Source organism: Argopecten irradians, chromosome 2 (genome assembly GCF_041381155.1).
Source record: "Argopecten irradians isolate NY chromosome 2, Ai_NY, whole genome shotgun sequence".
Classification (NCBI taxonomy): domain Eukaryota; kingdom Metazoa; phylum Mollusca; class Bivalvia; order Pectinida; family Pectinidae; genus Argopecten; species Argopecten irradians.
This window is the reverse complement of record NC_091135.1, coordinates 3,361,943-3,386,895: the sequence shown is the minus strand read 5'-3', so window position 1 is coordinate 3,386,895 and position 24,953 is coordinate 3,361,943. Positions and strand designations below refer to the sequence as shown.

General features: G+C 38.5%; 1 protein-coding gene across 2 annotated transcripts in view; it reads left to right on the top strand.

Annotated features, from left to right (window-relative positions):
* LOC138314161 (uncharacterized) overlaps positions 1-24,953 on the top strand; it is a 34,179-nt gene that overhangs the window by 4,527 nt on the left and 4,699 nt on the right. The window contains exons 3-5 of one of the 2 annotated variants that reach the window (XM_069254342.1): positions 2,218-2,330; positions 2,842-3,058; positions 10,530-10,728. In XM_069254342.1, coding sequence (XP_069110443.1) covers positions 2,218-2,330; positions 2,842-3,006 — 278 coding nt within the window. In that variant the 3' untranslated portion in view covers positions 3,007-3,058; positions 10,530-10,728. Of the gene's footprint in view, positions 1-2,217; positions 2,331-2,841; positions 3,059-10,529; positions 14,469-24,953 lie in introns of those variants that run through there. The other variant, XM_069254341.1, reaches the window with a different exon arrangement.

Genomic DNA, 24,953 nt, shown 5'->3' with positions numbered 1-24,953 from the left:
ACATTAATTTAGGTGTTCCATCTGCTAACTTGTATATAGGACTAACATTAATTTAGGTGTTCCACTGTCAACTATATGGAGGACTAACATTAGGTGTTCCATTGTCTAACTTGTATATAGGACTAACATTAACTTAGGTGTTCCATCTGTCTAACTTTATATAGGTAACATTAATTTAGGTGTTCCATCTGTCTAACTTGTTATATATAGGACTAACTTATTAACTTATTAGGTGTTCCATCTGTCTGTCCTAACATTAATTTAGGTGTTCCATCTGTCTAACTTTTATATAGCTAACATTAATTTAGGTGTTCCATCTGTCTAACTTTATATAGGACTAACATTAATTTAGGTGTTCCGTCTGCCTAACTTTATATGAGGACTAACATTTAGGTGTTCCACTTATCCAACTTGTATATAGGACTAACATTAATTTAGGTGTTCCGTCTGCCTAACTCGTATGGAGGACTAACATTAGGTGTTCCACTTATCCAACTTGTATATAGGACTAACATTAATTTAGGTGTTCCAGTCTGTCTAACTTTTATATAGGACTAACATTAATTTAGGTGTTCCGTCTGCCTAACTCGTATATGGAGGACTAACATTAATTAGGTGTTCCATTGTCAACTTGTATATAGGACTAACATTAATTTAGGTGTTCCGTCTGCCTAACTCGTATGGAGGACTAACATTAGGTGTTCCACTCTATCCAACTTGTATATAGGACTAACATTAATTTAGGTGTTCCGTCTGCCTAACTCGTATGGAGGACTAACATTAGGGTGTTCCACTTATCCAACTTGTATATAACACTAACATTAATTGAGGTGTTCCATCTGTCTAACATTTATATAGGACTAACATTAATTTAAGTGTTCCAGCTTTCTAACTCGTATGGAGGACTAAACATTAGGTGTTCCAGTTATCCAACTTGTATATAACACTAACATTAAATTAGGTATTCTAGATGTCTAACTCGTATATAGGACTAACATTAACTTAGGTGTTCCATCTGTCTAACTTTTATATAGCACTAACATTAATTTAGGTGTTCCAGCTGTCTAACTTTTATATAGGACTAACATTAATTTAGGTGTTCCGTCTGTCTAACTCGTATGGAGGACTAACATTAATTTAGGTGTTCCGTCTGCCTAACTCGTATGGAGGACTAACATTAGGTGTTCCATTTGTCTAACTCGTATATAGGACTAACATTTATTTAGGTGTTCCAGCTGTCTAACTTTTATATAGGACTAACATTAATTTAGGTGTTCCGTCTGCCTAACTCGTATGGAGGACTAACATTAGGTGTTCCATTTATCCAACTTGTATATAGCACTAACATTAAATTATGTATTTTAGATGTCTAACTTGTATATAGGATTAACATTAATTTAGGTGTTACCACAAGCCCTCCACCTCTGGGTTGCGATTTTGAATCACATGTGGGGCAGGTACCGACCACTGGTCGGTGATTTTCTTCCAGGTACTCCGGCTTTCCTCCACCAACAAACCTGGCCCGTTCTTACATGACCCTGGCTTTTAATAGGACGTTTTACTAATAAAATCACACCTAATTAGGTGTTCCAGCCATTTAACATATATATGAAATTAACATTAGATTATATGCTCTAGCTGTTTATTGTTTTATGGGACTAACGTTAAATTAGGTTCTTCAGCTGGTTGTAGAGTGCATCGTTCCTTCATATTGTAATTGACTGCAATATCGATGAATCGCATTTATAAACACTTTTGACATAGTGTACACGTCTGCACGATTGGCCTACATAGTCTACCAACTAATTGAATCGGAAAAGTTGTTTGAAAATTGGATATTCTGCTAGTTAAAAGAAGGAAGTTTGATTGGGAAATCTTGTGAAACGTTTGGTGTTGGCAGCTGAGAGTTGAGCTTTGCTTTGTTACTATTAGTAGAGGATAATATAGCTTGTCATATGCGACTGCTGCTCCATAGAAACGCTGAGTTAGGAAAGGCTTGATCACATATTGTTGTTATTGGTACTGATGCGTTTCTGAAATCATCTGCAACTAACAATGTAAACATGCTACTGTTAGAGCGATTTGATCAATGAGAGCGATTGAGAAATGGTTTGTTTCTTATATATGTGCAAATTTTCGTGTACTCTTAGACTGAATTGTACCTTTATGAATTATCTCCAGGTTAGCATTGGTGAGTTCGCCGATTTTGTTTTACAGACTTCTTTGTGGTGTTGGTTAACACAAGGGACCCCAGGATTAGGGAGCTACTGACTCACAGACTAGTTCAGGCCATGCAGTACATGCAAGAAGGAAAGAACTTTTGTCTGAAGGTAAGAGGGTGATATGTGGATTTATGTGTAGTAGTATGTCAATGACCTGTTTTGTGATGTTTATGTCTGGGATTGGGTGACTTTGTCGTGTAGTGAATACTGCTTTAAATTGTTCGTTTAAGATATTTGATGTTGTGGTTGTATCTGTGAAAAACTAAGTGTTGTGATGTTAAAGTTTTCTTTTCTTGTTGTTTTAATGTGAAAACATATTGAAATGTTTGTTGTGTATGTCAGGTTCGTATATAGGTACAGTTGTATGTCTTTAATAATTTGCTTTAAACATTTTAGTAAGCGTTTCTTTGTGTGTTATTTTACATGTTTCTATTTGATGTGAGTTTGTGATTTATTCTTGATTTTGTTCTTGAGGTTAACATTTGAAAGTCTTTTATTTCTTGTGTTTATAGGCTTTGACTACCTATTACTTTTATCAAAAGATTAATATAATGATAGATATCGCTTGGAACATGGGACGTTATAGATTAACCTATTTAAAAACAAAGTTTCATTATAGCTGAATTTTGGAGCAAGCATGAAGCAGTGGTTCAGTGAAAATGTCGACAGAGAGGAGGCTGGGTGTTTAACAAGTCGTTATAACACCGACTATGGCAGCATGACGATCTGGGTGACCAACTGCTCGACACCATCGACAGAATTCTGTGGCACCATGTTATTTTAATGCTATCTCTTCTGCCCACTTTCCCCTTTTAATTGGAGTGCCTTGTTGTTTGGTAAGTAGTACGATGTTACTCGAGAGGTCCCTGTTGTGTGGTAAGTATATATGGCGATGTGACTCGAAGGTCCCTGTTGTGTGGTAAGTATATATGGCGATGTTACTCGAGAGGTCCCTGTTGTGTGGTAAGTATATATGGCGATGTGACTCGAAGGTCCCTGTTGTGTGGTAAGTATATATGGCGATGTTACTCGAGAGGTCCCTGTTGTGTGGTAAGTATATATGGCGATGTTACTCGAGAGGTCCCTGTTGTGTGGTAAGTATATATGGCGATGTTACTCGAGAGGTCCCTGTTGTGTGGTAAGTATATATGGCGATGTTACTCGAGAGGTCCCTGTTGTGTGGTAAGTATATATGGCGATGTTACTCGAGAGGTCCCTGTTGTGTGGTAAGTATATATGGCGATGTTACTCGAGAGGTCCCTGTTGTGTGGTAAGTATATATTGCGATGTTACTCGAAGGTCCCTGTTGTGTGGTAAGTATATATGGCGATGTTACTCGAGAGGTCCCTGTTGTGTGGTAAGTATATATGGCGATGTTACTCGAAGGTCCCTGTTGTGTGGTAAGTATATATGGCGATGTTACTCGAAGGTCCCTGTTGTGTGGTAAGTATATATGGCGATGTTACTCGAAGGTCCCTGTTGTGTGGTAAGTATATATGGCGATGTTACTCGAAGGTCCCTGTTGTGTGGTAAGTATATATGGCGATGTTACTCGAAGGTCCCTGTTGTGTGGTAAGTATATATGGCGATGTTACTCGAGAGGTCCCTGTTGTGTGGTAAGTATATATGTTACTCGATGTCCCTGTTGTGTGGTATCGATACGATGTTACTCGAAGGTCCCTGTTGTGTGGTAAGTATATATGGCGATGTTATACTCGAAGGTCCCTGTTGTGTGGTAAGTATATATGGCGATGTTACTCGAAGGGTCCCTGTTGTGTAGTATATAGGCGATGTGTTGTGGTAAGTATATATGGGCGATGTTTACTCGAGAGGTCCCTGTTGTGTGGTAAGTATATATGGCGATGTTACTCGAAGGTCCCTGTTGTGTGGTAAGTATATATGGCGATGTTACTCGAAGGTCCCTGTTGTGTGGTAAGTATATATGGCGATGTTACTCGAGAGGTCCCTGTTGTGTGGTAAGTATATATGGCGATGTTACTCGAAGGTCCCTGTTGTGTGGTAAGTATATATGGCGATGTGACTCGAAGGTCCCTGTTGTGTGGTAAGTATATATGGCGATGTTACTCGAGAGGTCCCTGTTGTGTGGTAAGTATATATGGCGATGTTACTCGAGAGGTCCCTGTTGTGTGGTAAGTATATATGGCGATGTTACTCGAGAGGTCCCTGTTGTGTGGTAAGTATATATGGCGATGTTACTCGAAGGTCCCTGTTGTGTGGTAAGTATATATGGCGATGTTACTCGAAGGTCCCTGTTGTGTGGTAAGTATATATGGCGATGTTACTCGAGAGGTCCCTGTTGTGTGGTAAGTATATATGGCGATGTTACTCGAAGGTCCCTGTTGTGTGGTAAGTATATATGGCGATGTTACTCGAAGGTCCCTGTTGTGTGGTAAGTATATATGGCGATGTTACTCGAGAGGTCCCTGTTGTGTGGTAAGTATATATGGCGATGTTACTCGAGAGGTCCCTGTTGTGTGGTAAGTATATTGCATATGGCGATGTGTAATATATGCGAGAGGTCCCTGTTGTGTGGTAAGTATATATGGCGATGTTACTCGAAGGTCCCTGTTGTGTGGTAAGTATATATTGGCGATGTTTCTTACGAGAGGTCCCTGTTGTGTGGTAAGTATATGGGATGGCGATGTTACTTTTGCGAGAGAAGGTCCCTGTTGTGTGGTAAGTATATATGGCGATGTTACTCGAGAGGTCCCTGTTGTGTGGTAAGTATATATGGCGATGTTACTCGAGAGGTCCCTGTTGTGTGGTAAGTATATATGGCGATGTTACTCGAAGGTCCCTGTTGTGTGGTAGTAAGTATATGGCGATGTATACTCGAGAGGTCCCTGTTGTGTGGTAAGTATATATGGCGATGTTACTCGAGAGGTCCCTGTTGTGTGGTAAGTATATATGGCGATGTTACTCGAGAGGTCCCTGTTGTGTGGTAAGTATATATGGCGATGTTACTCGAGAGGTCCCTGTTGTGTGGTAAGTATATATGGCGATGTTACTCGAGAGGTCCCTGTTGTGTGGTAAGTATATATGGCGATGTTACTCGAGAGGTCCCTGTTGTGTGGTAAGTATATATGGCGATGTTACTCGAGAGGTCCCTGTTGTGTGGTAAGTATATATGGCGATGTTACTCGAGAGGTCCCTGTTGTGTGGTAAGTATATATGGCGATGTTACTCGAGAGGTCCCTGTTGTGTGGTAAGTATATATGGCGATGTTACTCGAGAGGTCCCTGTTGTGTGGTAAGTATATATGGCGATGTTACTCGAAGGTCCCTGTTGTGTGGTAAGTATATATGGCGATGTTACTCGAGAGGTCCCTGTTGTGTGTGGTAAGTAAGTATATATGGCGATGTTACTCGAGAGGTCCCTGTTGTGTGGTAAGTATATATGGCGATGTTACTCGAGAGGTCCCTGTTGTGTGGGTAAGTATATATGGCGATGTTACTCGAGAGGTCCCTGTTGTGTGGTAAGTATATATGGCGATGTTACTCGAGAGGTCCCTGTTGTGTGGTAAGTATATATGGCGATGTTACTCGAGAGGTCCCTGTTGTGTGGTAAGTATATATGGCGATGTTACGAAGGTCCCTGTTGTGTGGTAAGTATATATGGCGATGTTACTCGAAGGTCCCTGTTGTGTGGTAAGTATATATGGCGATGTTACTCGAGAGGTCCCTGTTGTGTGGTAAGTATATATGGCGATGTTACTCGAGAGGTCCCTGTTGTGTGGTAAGTATATATGGCGATGTTACTCGAAGGTCCCTGTTGTGTGTAGGTAAGTATATATATATGGCGATGTTACTCGAAGGTCCCTGTTGTGTGGTAAGTATATATGGCGATGTTACTCGAAGTTCCTGTTGTGTGGTAAGTATATATGGCGATGTTACTCGAGAGGTCCCTGTTGTGTGGTAAGTATATATGGCGATGTTACTCGAAGGTCCCTGTTGTGTGGTAAGTATATATGGCGATGTTACTCGAGAGGTCCCTGTTGTGTGGTAAGTATATATGGCGATGTTACTCGAGAGGTCCCTGTTGTGTGGTAAGTATATATGGCGATGTTACTCGAGAGGTCCCTGTTGTGTGGTAAGTATATATGGCGATGTTACTCGAAGGTCCCTGTTGTGTGGTAAGTATATATGGCGATGTTACTCGAGAGGTCCCTGTTGTGTGGTAAGTATATATGGCGATGTTACTCGAGAGGTCCCTGTTGTGTGGTAAGTATATATGGCGATGTTACTCGAGAGGTCCCTGTTGTGTGGTAAGTATATATGGCGATGTTACTCGAGAGGTCCCTGTTGTGTGGTAAGTATATATGGCGATGTTACTCGAGAGGTCCCTGTTGTGTGGTAAGTATATATATGGCGATGTTACTCGAGAGGTCCCTGTTGTGTGGTAAGTATATATGGCGATGTTACTCGAGAGGTCCCTGTTGTGTGGTAAGTATATATGGCGATACTACTCGAGAGGTCCCTGTTGTGTGGTAAGTATATATGGCGATGTTACTCGAGAGGTCCCTGTTGTGTGTGTAAGTATATATGGCGATGTTACTCGAGAGGTCCCTGTTGTGTGGTAAGTATATATGGCGATGTTACTCGAGAGGTCCCTGTTGTGTGGTAAGTATATATGGCGATGTTACTCGAGAGGTCCCTGTTGTGTGGTAAGTATATATGGCGATGTTACTCGAGAGGTCCCTGTTGTGTGGTAAGTATATATGGCGATGTTACTCGATAGGTCCCTGTTGTGTGGTAAGTATATATGGCGATGTTACTCGAGAGGTCCCTGTTGTGTGGTAAGTATATATGGCGATGTTACTCGAAGGTCCCTGTTGTGTGGTAAGTATATATGGCGATGTTACTCGAGAGGTCCCTGTTGTGTGGTAAGTATATATGGCGATGTTACTCGAGAGGTCCCTGTTGTGTGGTAAGTATATATGGCGATGTTACTCGAGAGGTCCCTGTTGTGTGGTAAGTATATATGGCGATGTTACTCGAGAGGTCCCTGTTGTGTGGTAAGTATATATGGCGATGTTACTCGAAGGTCCCTGTTGTGTGGTAAGTATATATGGCGATGTTACTCGAGAGGTCCCTGTTGTGTGGTAAGTATATATGGCGATGTTACTCGAAGGTCCCTGTTGTGTGGTAAGTATATATGGCGATGTTACTCGAAGGTCCCTGTTGTGTGGTAAGTATATATGGCGATGTTACTCGAGAGGTCCCTGTTGTGTGGTAAGTATATATGGCGATGTTACTCGAGAGGTCCCTGTTGTGTGGTAAGTATATATGGCGATGTTACTCGAGAGGGTCCCTGTTGTGTGGTAAGTATATATGGCGATGTTACTCGAGAGGTCCCTGTTGTGTGGTAAGTATATATGGCGATGTTACTCGAGAGGTCCCTGTTGTGTGGTAAGTATATATGGCGATGTTACTCGAGAGGTCCCTGTTGTGTGGTAAGTATATATGGCGATGTTACTCGAGAGGTCCCTGTTGTGTGGTAAGTATATATGGCGATGTTACTCGAGAGGTCCCTGTTGTGTGGTAAGTATATATGGCGATGTTACTCGAAGGTCCCTGTTGTGTGGTAAGTATATATGGCGATGTGACTCGAAGGTCCCTGTTGTGTGGTAAGTATATATGGCGATGTGACTCGAAGGTCCCTGTTGTGTGGTAAGTATATATGGCGATGTTACTCGAGAGGTCCCTGTTGTGTGGTAAGTATATATGGCGATGTTACTCGAGAGGTCCCTGTTGTGTGGTAAGTATATATGGCGATGTTACTCGAGAGGTCCCTGTTGTGTGGTAAGTATATATGGCGATGTTACTCGAGAGGTCCCTGTTGTGTGGTAAGTATATATGGCGATGTTACTCGAGAGGTCCCTGTTGTGTGGTAAGTATATATGGCGATGTTACTCGAAGGTCCCTGTTGTGTGGTAAGTATATATGGCGATGTTACTCGAGAGGTCCCTGTTGTGTGGTAAGTATATATGGCGATGTTACTCGAAGGTCCCTGTTGTGTGGTAAGTATATATGGCGATGTTACTCGAGAGGTCCCTGTTGTGTGGTAAGTATATATGGCGATGTTACTCGAAGGTCCCTGTTGTGTGGTAAGTATATATGGCGATGTTACTCGAGAGGTCCCTGTTGTGTGGTAAGTATATATGGCGATGTTACTCGAGAGGTCCCTGTTGTGTGGTAAGTATATATGGCGATGTTACTCGAAGGTCCCTGTTGTGTGGTAAGTATATATGGCGATGTTACTCGAAGGTCCCTGTTGTGTGGTAAGTATATATGGCGATGTTACTCGAGAGGTCCCTGTTGTGTGGTAAGTATATATGGCGATGTTACTCGAAGGTCCTGTGTGTGTAATTTTGATATCGGTCCCTGTTGTGTGGTAAGTATATATGGCGATGTTACTCGAAGTAGTCCCTGTTGTGTGGTAAGTATATATGGCGATGTTACTCGAGAGGTCCCTGTTGTGTGGTAAGTATATATGGCGATGTTACTCGAGAGGTCCCTGTTGTGTGGTAAGTATATATGGCGATGTTACTCGAAGGTCCCTGTTGTGTGGTAAGTATATATGGCGATGTTACTCGAGAGGTCCCTGTTGTGTGGTAAGTATATATGGCGATGTTACTCGAAGGTCCCTGTTGTGTGGTAAGTATATATGGCGATGTTACTCGAGAGGTCCCTGTTGTGTGGTAAGTATATATTGCGATGTTACTCGAGAGGTCCCTGTTGTGTGGTAAGTATATATGGCGATGTTACTCGAGAGGTCCCTGTTGTGTGGTAAGTATATATGGCGATGTTACTCGAGAGGTCCCTGTTGTGTGGTAAGTATATATGGCGATGTTACTCGATAGGTCCCTGTTGTGTGGTAAGTATATATGGCGATGTTACTCGAGAGGTCCCTGTTGTGTGGTAAGTATATATGGCGATGTTACTCGATAGGTCCCTGTTGTGTGGTAAGTATATATGGCGATGTTACTCGAGAGGTCCCTGTTGTGTGGTAAGTATATATGGCGATGTTACTCGAGTAGGTCCCTGTTGTGTGGTAAGTATATATGGCGATGTTACTCGAATAGGTCCCTGTTGTGTGGTAAGTATATATATGGCGATGTTACTCGAGAGGTCCCTGTTGTGTGGTAAGTATATATGGCGATGTTACTCGAGAGGTCCCTGTTGTGTGGTAAGTATATATGGCGATGTTACTCGGTAGGTCCCTGTTGTGTGGTAAGTATATATGGCGATGTTACTCGATAGGTCCCTGTCGTGTGGTAAGTATATATTGCGATGTGACTCGAAGGTCCCTGTTGTGTGGTAAGTATATATGGCGATGTTACTCGAGAGGTCCCTGTTGTGTGGTAAGTATATATGGCGATGTTACTCAATAGGTCCCTGTTGTGTGGTAAGTATATATTGCGATGTTACTCGGTAGGTCCCTGTTGTGTGGTAAGTATATATGGCGATGTTACTAGAGAAGGTCCCTGTTGTGTGGTAAGTATATATTGCGATGTTACTCGAGAGGTCCCTGTTGTGTGGTAAGTATATATGGCGATGTTACTCGATAGGTCCCTGTTGTGTGGTAAGTATATATGGCGATGTTACTCGAAGGTCCCTGTTGTGTGGTAAGTATATATGGCGATGTTACTCGAGAGGTCCCTGTTGTGTGGTAAGTATATATGGCGATGTTACTCGATAGGTCCCTGTTGTGTGGTAAGTATATATGGTGATGTTACTCGAAGGTCCCTGTTGTGTGGTAAGTATATATTGCGAAGGTCCCTGTTGTGTGGTAAGTATATATGGCGATGTTACTCGAGAGGTCCCTGTTGTGTGGTAAGTATATATTTCGATGTTACTCGAGAGGTCCCTGTTGTGTGGTAAGTATATATGGTGATGTTACTCGAAGATCCCTGTTCTGCGGTAAGTATATATGGCGATGTTACTCCAAGGTCCCTGTTGTGTGGTAAGTATATATGGCGATGTTACTCGAGAGGTCCCTGTTGTGTGGTAAGTAAATATTGCGATGTTACTCGAAGGTCCCTGTTATGTGGTAAGTATATATGGCGATGTTAACCGAAAGAACTTGGTGTCTCCAGTACAGTATATTGGTGGAATTGAGGCAATGTGGGAATGATTTCTATAGGATCCTGAGATCGAGACATACCGAGATAACCCGAATCAACTTCAGTAATATTTGTAGAGTATATGAAAATACAAAACACATGTTGGAAACAATTTTACACTTATTTTAGTCATACATTAAAATTTGCATGTTTTTTTGTAGGCCCACAAACTCTACAGGAAGGTGACGTGCATCGATAAGAAGCAAGATTTCAGGAACCTTCCTATAACGTTTCTACGTACTCTTACCGTCTCGAACCGCATTTGATGTGCCTTACCAAACCCATCAGCCCCTCAGAGAAGGACACAACCACTGAGTGGTCATCGTCAAGGTCATCCTCGGCAAGGTCATCCTCGGCAAGGTCATCCTTCTCGAAAGCGTTCTGAACTGTTATCAAATGACGAACTTGACCAGACCCTGTAATAATATCGAGTCGTCAATGAACCGCAATTACCAGGTTAAGAATTAGGGCTTTTCACCATGTGGTGAAAAGACCTATTGTTTTTGTTCTGTTTTTAGGGCTTTTCACCATGTGGTGATGGTGAAAAGACCTATTGTTTTTGTTCTGTTTTTATTAGGGCTTTTCACCTGAAAAGACCTGTGAAAAGACCTATTGTTTTTGTTCTGTTTTTTTATTAGATCACCTGAGACGAAGTCTCAAGTGACCTATTCTAATCGCCTTTTGTCCGTCGTCGTCCGTCGTGCGTCGTCCGTCGTCCCTCGTGCGTCGTGCGTCGTGCGTCGTATGTCCGTAAACAATTTACATTTTCGACTTCTTCTCCAAAACCGCTGAAGCATTTTCAATGAAATTTTGCACAAACCTTCTAAGGCATAAGGCCAATCAAAATTGTGAATTATATGGTCCCCCATCCCATACCCCAGGGAGCTATGGGAGGGGCCAAAAGGGGTAAAATTGACTAAAATTTCAAAAATCTTCTTCTCCACTCACAGATGTGATGGAATTAAATACTCTTCATAGATAGAAAGGTCCTAAGGTCCTTTACAAAAATTGTGAATTATATGATGCTGGGATCTCAGGTTTCCCCCTGGGGAGGGGGTTAAGTTTACTATAGTTTATATAGGGAAAACACATTTTTGAGTATTATTTGATCATTTGTAATAGGAAATGAGTCAAATATTGTCAGAATTATCAGTATGAGATGGCCATTGAATCCTATTAACCAATTTTTCATGACTGATCCCCAGGGGCCTTAGGGGCGGGGTCAAAAGGGGTCAAATAGGCTATAATTTCAAAAATCTTCTTCTTAAATACTGGAAATGGTAGAATCAAATACTCTTCATAGATAGACAGGTCTTAAGGTGTTTTATGAAAATTGTGAATTATATGACCCTGGGGTCTCACGTTTCCCCCTGGGGAGGGGGTCAAGTTTACTATAGCTTATATAGAGAAAACACATTTATGAACATTTTTTGCTCAATTTTCATAGGAAATGAGTCAAACTTGTTTAGAATTATTAGCCTGAGATAACATTTTAATATTATATCTATGTTGGCCCTGGTCAACCCCCTCGGGGCAGAGGTGTGGGGCCAAAAGGGGCAAATAGGCTAAAACTTTAAAAATCTTCTTCTTAAATACTGGAAATGGTAGAATCAAATACTCTTCATAGATGGACAGGTCTTAAGGTGTTTTATGAAAATTGTGAATTACATCACCCTTGGGTCTCAGGTTTCCCCCTGGGGAGGGGGTTAAGTTTACTGTAGTTTATATAGGGAAAACACATTTTTGAGCATTATTTAGTCATTATAATAGGAAATTTATAGTCAATTGTTGTCAGAATTATCCCTATGTGATGGCTATTGAATCTTATTACCAAATTTTCCATGACTGATCCTCAGGAGCCTTAGGGGCGGGGCCAAAACGGGTCAAATAGGTTAAAACTTCAAAAATCTTCTTCTGAAATTCTGGAACTGGTAGAATCAAATACTCTGCATATATGGAAAGGTCTTAAAGTCCTTTACAAAAATTGTGAATGATATTACCCTGGGGTCTCATGTTTCCCTTCTGGGGAGGGGGTCAAGTTTACTATAGTTTATATAGGAAAAACACATTTAGGAACATTATTTGCTTAGTTTTCATAGGAAATTAGTCAATCTGGGTTAGAATTATTAGCCTGAGATAGCATTTTAACATCATATCCAAATTGGTCCTGGCTGACCTCCAGGGGCCAGTGGGGTGGGGCCAAAAGGGGTCAAAATGGATAACATTTCAAAAGTCTTACTTCTGAATTCACAGATTTGATGTAACCAAATAATCTTCATAGATTAAAAAGTCAAATTTATAAAATCACTGACTGACTTCAAGGGCCTGATGGGCAAATATATAGTGTTTATATGCATGTCTTTGTTTCATTCTGTATCTGATATCAGGTGACCGCTAAGGCCCATGGGCCTCTTGTTATTATTCTTCTACACTTTGTTTTGTGTCCAAAAGATCTTCAAAATGGTAAGAGGTATGCCAATGGCCTTATTGTTATATTGTATGGCATGAGTTGAAGGGGTGACCGCAACATTTTTAAGTAGGTAAAAAAAAGAAGGCCGCCATGACGTCATATAAGAGTTTAAAACAGCCATAACTCAAAAACCGTTTAAGATACAGCAAATTTTTTTTTGTTTTATGTAGATCGTATAAAAGACTAACTTTTATTCAATTACAGCAATTAGGTCAAAGGTCAAACAAAAAAGTTCGCTTTGGGTCAAAGTTCACGAATTTTTATTTTTTTTATGATTTTGCGAATTTTCTTTTTTACATATCGATGCAGAATGTCATTCTGATGAATTTGGTGTCTTTTATTTTTCGGTAGCACTTCCGGTTAATGCTGTATGCTATTTTGAAAAACAATCCTCTGATCTTTGCTAAATTCCCGCCAAAATGTTTAACATTATATATTGTCGAACTGAATGACTAATATAGTCTGCAATTGCTATAGAAAAGACCCCTCTAATGTTCTCTAAAGTTTGATATGATTTTCATCTTCATCAAAAAACAAAATGGCCGCTATGACGTCATATCTGAAAATTTAAAAATGCTTATAACTCACTAACAGTTCTTTTCACAGATTTCATCCAATAATATTTTTTTGCAGATAATCTTCAGCGTAAACTTTTTCTCTCTACATGTTATTACAAAAAATGGCAACTTCCGGTTTTCGGTAAGGGTCAAATGTTAAAGGTCCTGTTTTTAACAATAAAACTTGAAAACTTTTCGCCTGAAGTTCTGTAAGGTCTAGGATCTTCATATTTCATATATAAGATGCCCAGGGGATGGGCTATAAAGTCAGATACTAGGAATGACCTTGACCCATATTCAAGTTCACAGGGTCAAATACACATATCATAAATGAATTGTTTAAATGGTCATAACTAACTTATCATTGGTTTTACAGCTTTCATGCAATTATGTTATTTGAAGATAATCTACAGGGCAATGTTTTTCTAAAAATAACTTGTTATAACAAGAGATCCCAGAGGGATCTTGGCGCCCACAATTGAGTGAACTTTATTGGATCTTTGTAAGACTGATCTTTTCTCTACTTTTCCTTCTTTCCCTGCTTCCTCCACCTGTCGGCGTTGTTGTTTTCCGATTGGTCCCAAAATGCAATATAAATAACAAGGGACCAAGGGAAACATATACATGAAATTTTCAGAAAGATCCCTTTAGTACTTATGCATTTCATTTGGAACAATACAAAAATGCCAATGGTATGTTTGAACTTGCACTCGTTTGATACAGAAGATAGAAAAATTGTAGTATGGTTTTATTTCTGCAAGTACAATGTGTTTAAATACATTGGATGCAATTATTACAATTTTCTCCCAGAATGATCATGCAAGAACAGATAGTTCTTTGTATTCACACATTTGTCACATTAATTGAGCATACTTAGGCCTATAATAAAACCTTTTTCTTCTTGCAATCGCTGCATATGTATATATTTTCTCCATTCATATGTTGCATAAATTTCTTCAGACACATCCTTGCTGAAAGGGGAACAGATTTTGCACAATTGAAGATTTTGAGCCCAAAGTGACGGGGTCAAATATTGAAATATTGGAAAATAAAGATATTCATTACATCATAAAGGACTTGATGGTTTTTACTTTTGAGGTCGCCTGACCTTAGGGGATCAGGGTGACATATAGTCACCACGCTTCGTCCGTCGTCGTGCGCAATCCCCCCATGTGTAAACTTTTCATTCCAAAAACTTCTCCATAACCAGAAGGTCTAATGTACTGATACTGGGCCTGTACCATGCTGGGGTGAAGGCCTTGACTTGCATTCAAGGTCACATGAGTCAAATATGTTCAAATCTTTAAATGACTCAACAATCACCCAAATGACAAGAGTCTTCATACGTTCAAGGTCACAGAGGTCCAGAGTTTAAATATACATACCGGGGTATATATACTTAACAACACCGCAAGTCAGATGACGTTAAGGCGCATTCGATCTCGTTATCATTTGCTCGAACGAATTTGGAAATATGAATTGGATTAAGATGAGAGTTCTCTTCGGCTGATCAACATCATGCAGATCTTCACTAAAACACTTTTATTCAGGGCTGAAAGTCAAGGTCATTTATTGGTTACAACTTCAAAACCCATGCATTACCTATTTCTTAACTTACCTGGCAATGACGGCAATGTAAACTAAATATAGTGAAAAGCCCGCCAAATTGTCTATGACAATTTCTAGTTATTTTGATATTTGTCTGATTATACTTTGAAATATTTTGTTTCTTTGTCATTATTTTTGATGTAGTCTATCGCTTTATTTGAAGAAATCTATGTTGGTACATTATTTTGCTCTCCGAGAATCCGTTTTCCAGTCCTTTGGTATGGCATTGATAAGGTCGTGATATTCTAAAAGAATTATATCAATATCGACATAGCATCTTTCATTAAACCTTTCAAAAGGCAAAACTCTCTAATCCTTTAATAGATCATAAAAAAAAATCTTTTGCACACCAATATCAGGATTCTATAAAAACTGAATTTCTGCCTAACTTAATACTACCATTATAGATTAAATGTCTTTCCAAAAGGTATAAAAAACGTTTGAAATTCTCACAAGTCCCTCTTTGGCATCCTATTATCTCCACCACACACCTCTAACTTATCTAATACTGACGGTTTCCAAGGTGAGCAATGTAAAGGAATCATGAGCTAACTTATCAAGGAGCATTTCAATGCCTGACAAAATGACGCAACATGAGTGACGTGTAATCCCCCTTCACTATAATCAATTATAATCTATGATCAATTTTGCCTTTCCATATAAAATTGAAGCAGGTAAATTGAATCTCTCTTTGGTGCATTTGGAACTCCAGTCAAAGCTTATATCAAAAATGCCAATGCTAAGGATTCTAAGGGCTCCTCATCTGAACTAGGAAGTTGTAATTAACACCCAAACCAGCCAAACGTGTCGTACAATAATAACAGTGTATTTTAAAACCTTTTGTGAGTGATATAAAGTACATTATATCACATCATAACCTTTTGGGTTTTAGAAGAAGGAACTCAGACCATTTCCAACAAAAACGGTTACTGAGGAGGTAATGGAACTGCCGCCGTACACCGCGATGTTATTGTCGCAATTTCAAGCTTGTCCGACACTTTTGTACAACCTGTTCGACTCGACAGTTGGCGATGGAGACCTGGACGTGAATCACCATTCCGATAAAGTTCTTGACATGAGAGGGGGATCGTATTCACAGGTTGGTTATTGTGTCTAGTTAATATGATATTGTCAGTTATAATCTCCTTTACTACATGAACCCTGTGGTTAGTTTAAGGGGAGTCACATAATTCACTAGTCCGCTACCTGCCTATTATTAGGCTGTTTTGCCTAATATATTAGGGATATAAAGATTAAAAAAAACCGAAGAGAAAATAAAACCTAATAATATAGGCAGAAAGACGGAGAGAGAGAGGGGCGGAGAGAGACAGGGGGAGAGAGAAAAAAGAGAGAGGGGAAGGAAATTTCGTTATCATTTGTTTAAAAAAATATTTACATTTACTAGAAGGGCATGTTTTCCTATGCTGACAGCAGAAGATTAAACGTTTCAAATGTGCACGTGCCATGATTTTGTTCTATCTCTCCAGGCTTTCACAATATACGTTTCTCCTTTCACGTCATCATCGGAAAATAATATTTTTACAATAAATATCATGTCTACTAATAGAGAGAGAGAGAGAGAGAGAGAGAGAGAGAGAGAGAGAGAGAGAGAGAGAGAGAGAGAGAGAGAGAGCATTTGGATTGTAATTTTCAAAATCTATTGATACCAATAATGTATTTCTGGGTGCTCTGGTATATATATGTGTATTTACATCATCTGATAAATCATTACTTCCATGCATTAATAGCTGCAAATCAAGCAGTATGAAATTGTTTAAAACGCGATATTTCTGTCCAGTTATGAATTACCTTTGGGAAGGTGTTGACCTGCCTTTGATATTGGTGTTCACTTAGTTCATTGTTTCTCGTCAGATGATTCATTATTTATAAGACTGACAGGCTAGTTCCCCCTCCCCCGGTGTCTCCATTTTTATAGATTGCTGTTATTTGGCTTTCTTTCCAATTGTTTGGAACCTTCCCATTTTGCAACGAACTGTTGAAAATATAGCATAATGGTGTTTTTATGACATCAGCCAATTCTGTTAACAATTTGGGGTGTTTATTGTCGGTCCAGGAGATTTCGATGCAACTTTTTAAACATGTTTAAAAATTCTTCTTGAAATATTGGAAATACGACGGACTCCATCATACAATCAAAAGTTATGGAATGATTTTCACTACTAATTGTATACATAGACTGGTGTAGCAATATACGAAATAATTAGTATTATCAATATTTATTAGAATAACAACGTATATCTGTGGAAAAGCAATCAGAAACTTTATTCAAGTGTAGAAATAGTGGAAATTATATATATGTTGAATCATTCAACACAAACAAACTGATATTCGTGCTGGAATTTTTTGTCTTTTTATATTAAAGTATTTTGGATATAAGATTTTGTATATCTATCTGGATAATCTACTTTTGTATTCTTTACATAAGGGTGATTTGCCATTTCGGATGAACTATGGGACATAGAATGGTAAGCTGACTTGTAGCTGAATGAATAAGTTCAAAATTATAACATAAGGATTGATTGCCATGTTTTCCGGATACTAAGGACAGCAAGGAATGGTTAAGAGCCGTAACTATGAAGCCTGACCAGAAACGTTCGAAAACATTTATGGAACAACTACATGTAAATAATGAACACCTGATAAAGGGAAACATATTGGATATTCTTAGAATTGGTGTGAGAGATATCGTGGCATCTTAAGGTGATCATGATACGGAAAGTAAAAAAAAACAATGGGATGAGACGTATCCAATTGACCCATGAAATAAGATGATTAATGTGTTTCATCAAAACATGTATTAGCAGAGAGTTCATTCAAAAGTAGCGAATGATAAGAAGAACTGAACATGAATTTGTATTCAACCAACGGGGGTGGCTGTTAAACAAACCATTTGATTTATTCTTTTTACCCGCCGATCTGTGCGCGACCGAGCCCCATTGAAGCAGCTGAGTGTGACTTGCCAATATTGGTTGATAGATTACAGGTAAGGTACGCACAGTATACCATAAAACAACAGATCAACTTAACATATATCTTGGTACAAATTTCCATGTATCAGCACGTCAAACATTTACATAGGACTAAATTAATTTAGGAGTTCCATCTGTCGTAAACTTGTATATAGGACTAACAAAAGATAATTTTAGGTGTTTCCATCTGTCTTACTTGTATATAGGACTACTAACATTAATTTAGGTGTTCCAAGTCTGTCTAACTTGTATATAGGACTAAACATTAATTTAGGTTGTTTCATCTGTCTAACTTTTTAATACAGGACTAACATTAATTTAAGTGTTCCATCTGTCTAACTTTTATATAGGACAAACATTAACTTAGATGTTTCCATCTGTCTAACCCGTTGTATATAGGACTAACATTAAATTTAGCTGTTCCATCTGTCTAACTTTTATATAGGACTAACATATAATTTAGGTGTTTCCATCTGTCTAACTTGGATATAGGACTAACATTAATTTAGGTGTTCCATCTGTCTAACTTGTATATAGGACTAACATTAATTTAGGTGTTCCTCTGTCTAAATTTTATATAGGACTAAACAATTATTTAGGTGTTCCATCTGTCTAACTTTTAATATAGGACTAACAAGTAATTTAGGTGTTCCATCTGTCCTAATTTATATAGGACTAACATTTATTTAGGTGTTCCATCTGTCTAACTTGTATATAGGACTAACATTAATTTAGGTGTTCCATCTGTCTAACTTTTATATAGGACTAACATTAATTTAGGTGTTCCATCTGTCTAACTTGTATATAGGACTAACATTAGTTTAGGTGTTCCAGCTGTCTAACTTTTATATAGGACTAACATTTATTTAGGTGTTTCATCTGTCTAACTTGTATATAGGACTAACATTAATTTAGGTGTTCCATCTGTCTAATTTTATATAGGACTAACATTTATTTAGGTGTTCCATCTGTCTAACTTGTATATAGGACTAACATTTATTTAGGTGTTCAAGCTGTCTAACTTTTATATAGGAATAACATTAATTTAGGTGGTCCATCTGTCTAACTTGTATATAGGACTAACATTTATTTAGGTGTTCCATCTGTCTAACTTTTATATAGGACTTACATTAATTTAGGTGTTTCATCTGTCTAACTTTTATATGGGACTAACATTTTTTTTTCTTTTTTTTTCTTCAAAATAAAAATGTATTCAATAGACATATAAATAACATTATGTTCCTTTCACAGAAGGACTTGCACACAAATTTCCATATTTAAATAGATTATTCTAATCTTGAACACAAACTTTCACCGCTTTCACATTATTTACAAATATATTAATCATTTATTCATCAATCCCTCTCAATCATTCATATCCATTCAAAATAAATTTATATTATATCCTTTTTAGGATTTGAGATAGAAGCAAGAAGTATTCCTGAAAAGTACGTACAGGAAATAAACAAAATCATATGGGACTACATATGGGATGGTAAAGTCAATCTGATAGGAAGAAAAGTTTGTTGTAATAGTAAATTGAATGGAGGAATTGAAATGATAAATCTGACAGACTTTGTAGAAAATATACAATCAAAAACAGTTTACAGAATAATGCACACACAAAACCGAGACATGGAATGCTATTGGAAAACAATACTTAAAAAAATTTGATAATAAATATATGCAAACCAATTTTCTAGTTGGATGTTCTGACTTGAATGGATGAAATATTAGCAATCAAATTCCTAAATTCTATTACAATGTTTTGAAAGCATGGTCTAATATGAAATCTAAAATAGTACCTAATGGAATATCACAAATTTTGTCACAACCATTATTCGGTAACAAAAACATACAACATAATAATCAACCGTTATTTTTATCTTCTGTTTTGAAAAGTGGAATCACTAAAGTGTCTGACATATGGGATGAGAACAGGAAAAACTTTATCAACAACCAAGAACTTTTAAGGAAACTTATATTTAAACATAATTGGATTGCCGAGATTTCTAAAATAAAGAAAGCTATACCTAGAAAATATATTGAAATCATTAAAGGGAATGAACCAGAACCAGAACACAAAAAGATATATATATTAACAATAAATTAGAGATATGTGTTTTTAATAAAAATCCTTTTAAAATTGTAAAGCCAAAAGAACTTAAATTGAAAACCCTGCATACTATTACTACACCTACTATAAGACCAAAATCAGAAATTAAATGGAATACTGAATTTCAGAAGGAAATAGATTGGATAAATGTTTGGAAATTTTTTGGAAAGACCGACTATGCAATTACAAATAAAATGAAAGAATTTCAATGGAAAAGTATACATAGGGTAATATATACCGAAAACAAACTAAGTCTAATGAATAGATCCGATGGACTATGTCATATGTGTAGAACTGAAAATGAGACTTTAACCCATTTGTTTGTTAACTGTTTATTCACAACACAATTGTTAGACATAATACATGCTAATCTTTACAATAATGAAAGTTTTGACACTGTTAATATTACATGGAATATTGATGAGAAAATGATGCTCGGTGACTGCACTGATAATTTATTGAAAAATGCAATATCTAACACAGTCATAATTACAACTAAATGAGTTATATGGAAGATCAGGAATATAAAAAAAATACCAAAACAAATCAACTTCTCCTTCATCAGCATTTCAAATTTTAAAAGAATTACTTAAAGATAATCTGTCATTATACATAAAAATAAAACAAAATGGGAAAAAAGAATTGATGGTCTCAAAATACCGAAGTTTATTACACAAACTGTGACTTAGGCTAAGAACTACATGTATTTATTTATAATTACTCTTTTATCACTCAAGTATATGTGAGAGGTAGCTCCCCTTGTTGTTGATATCAATTTTAATACTATTGTGTTTTTCATACTCCTTAAAACTAATTATGGATTGATTCGAAGTTAAATTTAAAAATGTAAAAAAAAGAAGAAAGTACATATTAACAAATACCATTACATAATATGTGTACCACTGAAATTATTAAAAGCAAGAAAGCATTTATATCAATTTGTAATAGAATGTCAGAATAGATGATACGGAGTAGTCTCCCTTCTACCGATTTTTTTATATTAGAGTTGTCTCTCCTTACCTCACATATTTAATAACAATAAATTAGGTATTCCAGCTGTCTAACTTGTATGTAGAACTGACATTAAATTATGAATTCCCGACATATTACTGTTATATCTCGTTGTTTTGTATAATGACAACAGACTCCATAGAATACACTATGTACATGTTTATTCGCCTGGGTACTGGTGGGAACTGCCTTGTCTAAAACAACAAGGCCTGGACAATTATTTGGTGTGTTATCAGGTACCGGACAATCAAACGGGCTCTGTCTGGAATTAGATGCTGTCCGGTTACGGTTATGTCAGTTCAATTAACTGTTGGTGACACTACAATTACCACAAGCCCTCCACCTCTGAGTTGCGATTTTGAATCCCATGTGGGGCAGTTGCTAGGTACCGACCACTGGTCGATGGTTTTCTTCCAGGTACTCCGGCTTTCCTCCACCAGTGGTAAAACCTGTCCCGTCTTTACATGACCATGGCTTTTAATAGGGCGTTTAACTAATAAAATCAAACCAAATAAGGTGTATTCCCAGCCAGTTAACAATATATATGAAACTAACATTAGATTATATGCTCTAGCTGTTTATTATTTTATATGGGACTAACGTTAAATAAGGTTCTTCAGCTGGATTGTAGAGTGCATATCGGTTCCTTCATATTGTAATTGACTGCAATATCGATGAATCGCATGTATAAACACTTTTTTGACATAGTATACACGTCTGCACGATTGGCCTACATAGTCTACCAACTAATTGAAACGGAAAAGATAGTTGTTTGAAAATTGGATATTCTGCTAGTTAAAAGAAGGTAGTTTGATTGGGAAATCTTGTAAAACGTTTGGTGTTGGCAGCTGAGAGTTGAGCTTTGCTTTGTTACGATTAGTAGAGGATATTATAGCTTGCCATATGCGACTGCTGCTCCATAGAAATGCTAAGTTAGGGAAGGCATGATCACATACTGTTGTTATTGGTACTGATGCGTTTCTAAAATCATCTGCAACTAACAATGTAAACATGCTACTGTTAGAGCGATTTGAGAAATGAGAGCGATTGAGAAATGGTTTGTTTCTTATATATGTGGCAAATTTTATCGTGTACTCTTAAAGTGAATTGTCCTCTTTATGAATATAACACCAGGATAGCATTGGCGAGTTTGTGTGCCTTATTTTTGTTTTACAACTTTCTTTGTGTAGTGTTGGTATAACATGTGTGGTAAGTGACTGTATCTATAGGTAAGTATATATGGCGATGTTTACTACTGAGAGGTCCCTGTTTTGGTGTTGTAAGTAAGGGTAAGTATGGGCGATGTTTACTCGATGGTCCCTGTTGTGTGGTAAGTATATATGGCGATGTTACTCGAAGGTCCCTGTTGTGTGGTAAGTATATATGGCGATGTTGACTCGAGAAGGTCCCTGTTGTGTGGTAAGTATATATGGCGATGTTGTGTGGTACTGACATCGAGTGGTCCCTGTTGTGTGGTAAGTATATATTGCGATGTTACTCGTGAGGTCCCTGTTGTGTGGTAAGTATATATGGCGATGTTACTCAAGGTCCCTGTTGTGTGGTAAGTATATATGGCGATTGTTACTCGAAGGTCCCCTGTTGTGTGGTAAGTATATATGGCGATGTTACTCGAGAGGTCCCTGTTGTTTGGTAGATTTAAGGCGAGTTAGCTCGAGAGGTCCCTGTTGTGTGGTAAGTATATATGGCGATGTTACTCGAAGGGACCTGTTGTGTGGTAAGTATATATTGCGATGTTATCCGAGACGGTCCCTGTTGTGTGTGGTAAAGTATATATGGATCCGAAGGTCGATGGTTAACCGAGAGAAGTCCCTGTTGTGTGGTAAGTATATATGGCTGATGTTACTCGAGAGGTCCCTGTTGTGTGGTAAGTATATATGGCGATGTTACTCGAAGGTCCCTGTTGGGGTGTGTGGTAAGTATATATGGCGATGTTACTCGGAGAGGTCCCTGTTGTGTGGTAAGTATATATGGCGATGTTACTCGAGAGGGTCCCTGTTGTGTGGTAAGTATATTATGGCGCGATGTTACTCTCGAGAGGTCCCTGTTGTGTGGTAAGTATATATGGCGATTGTTAACGCGAGAGGTCCCTGTTTTGTGGTAGTATATATGGGCGATGTTACGAGAGGTCCCTGTTGTGTGGTAAGTATATATGTGCGAAGTGTTACTCGAGAGGTCCCTGTTGCTGTGGTAAGTATATATGGCTCGATGTTACTCGAGAGGTCCCTGTTGTGTGGTAAGTACTATATGGCGATGTATACTCGAGAGGTCCCTGTTGTGTGGTAAGTATATATGGCGATGTTACTCGAAGGTCCCTGGGGGTTGTGTGGTAAGTAGATTATGGCGATAGCTACTCGAGCGGATCCCTTTGTGTGGGTAAGTATATATGGCGATGTTAACCGAGAGGGTCCCTGTTGTGTGTGTAAGTATATATGCGTGTACTCGAAGGTAACTGTTGTGTGGTAAGTATTTATGGCGATGTTACTCCGATGGTTCTGTTGTGTGGTAAGTATTATATGGCTGCGATATTACTCGAGAGGTCCCTGTTGTGTGGTAAGTATATATGGCGATGTTACTCAAATGGTCCCTGTTGTGTGGTAAGTATATATGGCGATGTTATCGAGAGGTCCCCTGTTGTGTGGTAAGTATATATGGCGATGTTACTCGAAGGTCCCTGTTGTGTGGTCCAAGTAAAGTATATATGGCGAATGTTATACCGAGAGGTCCCTGTTGTGTGGTAAGTATATATGGCGATGTTGCTCGAGAGGTCCCTGTTGTGTGGAAAGTATATATGGCGTTGTTACTCGAGAGGTCCCTGTTGTGTGGTAAGTATATATGGCGATAATTACTCGAGAGGTCCCTGTATTGTGTAAGTCTATATGGCGATGTTACTCGAAGGTCCCTGTTGTGTGGTACATGTAAGGTTATATATGGCGATGTTACTCGAAGTCCCTGTTGTGTGGTTAAGTATATTTGGCGATGTTTTACTCGAAGGTCCCTGTTGTGTGGTAAGTATATATGGGGCGATACTACTCGAAGGTCCCTGTTGTGTTGGTAAGTATATATGGCGATATTACTCGAGAGGTCCCTGTTTGTGTGGTAAGTATATATGGCGATATTACTCGAGAGGTCCCTGTTGTGTGGTAAAGTATATATGGCACGATGTTACTCGAGAGGTCCCTGTTGTGTGGTAAGTATATATTGCGATGTTACTCGAAGGTCCCTATTGTGTGGTAAGTATATATGGCGATATTACTCGAGAGGTCCCTGTTGTGTGGTAAGTATATATGGTCGATGTTACTCGATAGGTCCCTGTTGTGTGGTAAGTATATATGGCGATGTTACTCGAAGGTCCCTGTTGTGTGGTAAGTAATATATTGCCGATGTTACTTGAGCTAGGTCCCTGTTGTGTGGTAAGTATATATGGCGATGTTTACCGAAGGTCCCTGTTGTGTGGTACCAGTATATTATGGCGATGTTACTCGAAGGTCCTGTTGAGATGGCGATCTCGGAGGTCCCTGTTGTGTGGTAAGTATTATTTATGGCGATACTTTACTCGAGAGGTCCCTGTTGTGTGGTAAGTATATATGGCGATGTTTACTCGAGAGGTCCCTGTTGTGTGGTAAGTATATATGGCGATGTTACTCGAGAGGTCCCTGTTGTGTGGTAAGTATATATGTGCGATGTTACTCGAGAGGGTCCTGTTGTGTGGTAAGTATATATGGCGATATTACTCGAGAGGGTCCGAAGGTGTTGTGTGGTAAGTATATATGGCGTTGTTACTCGAGAGGTCCCTGTTGTGTGGTAAGTATATA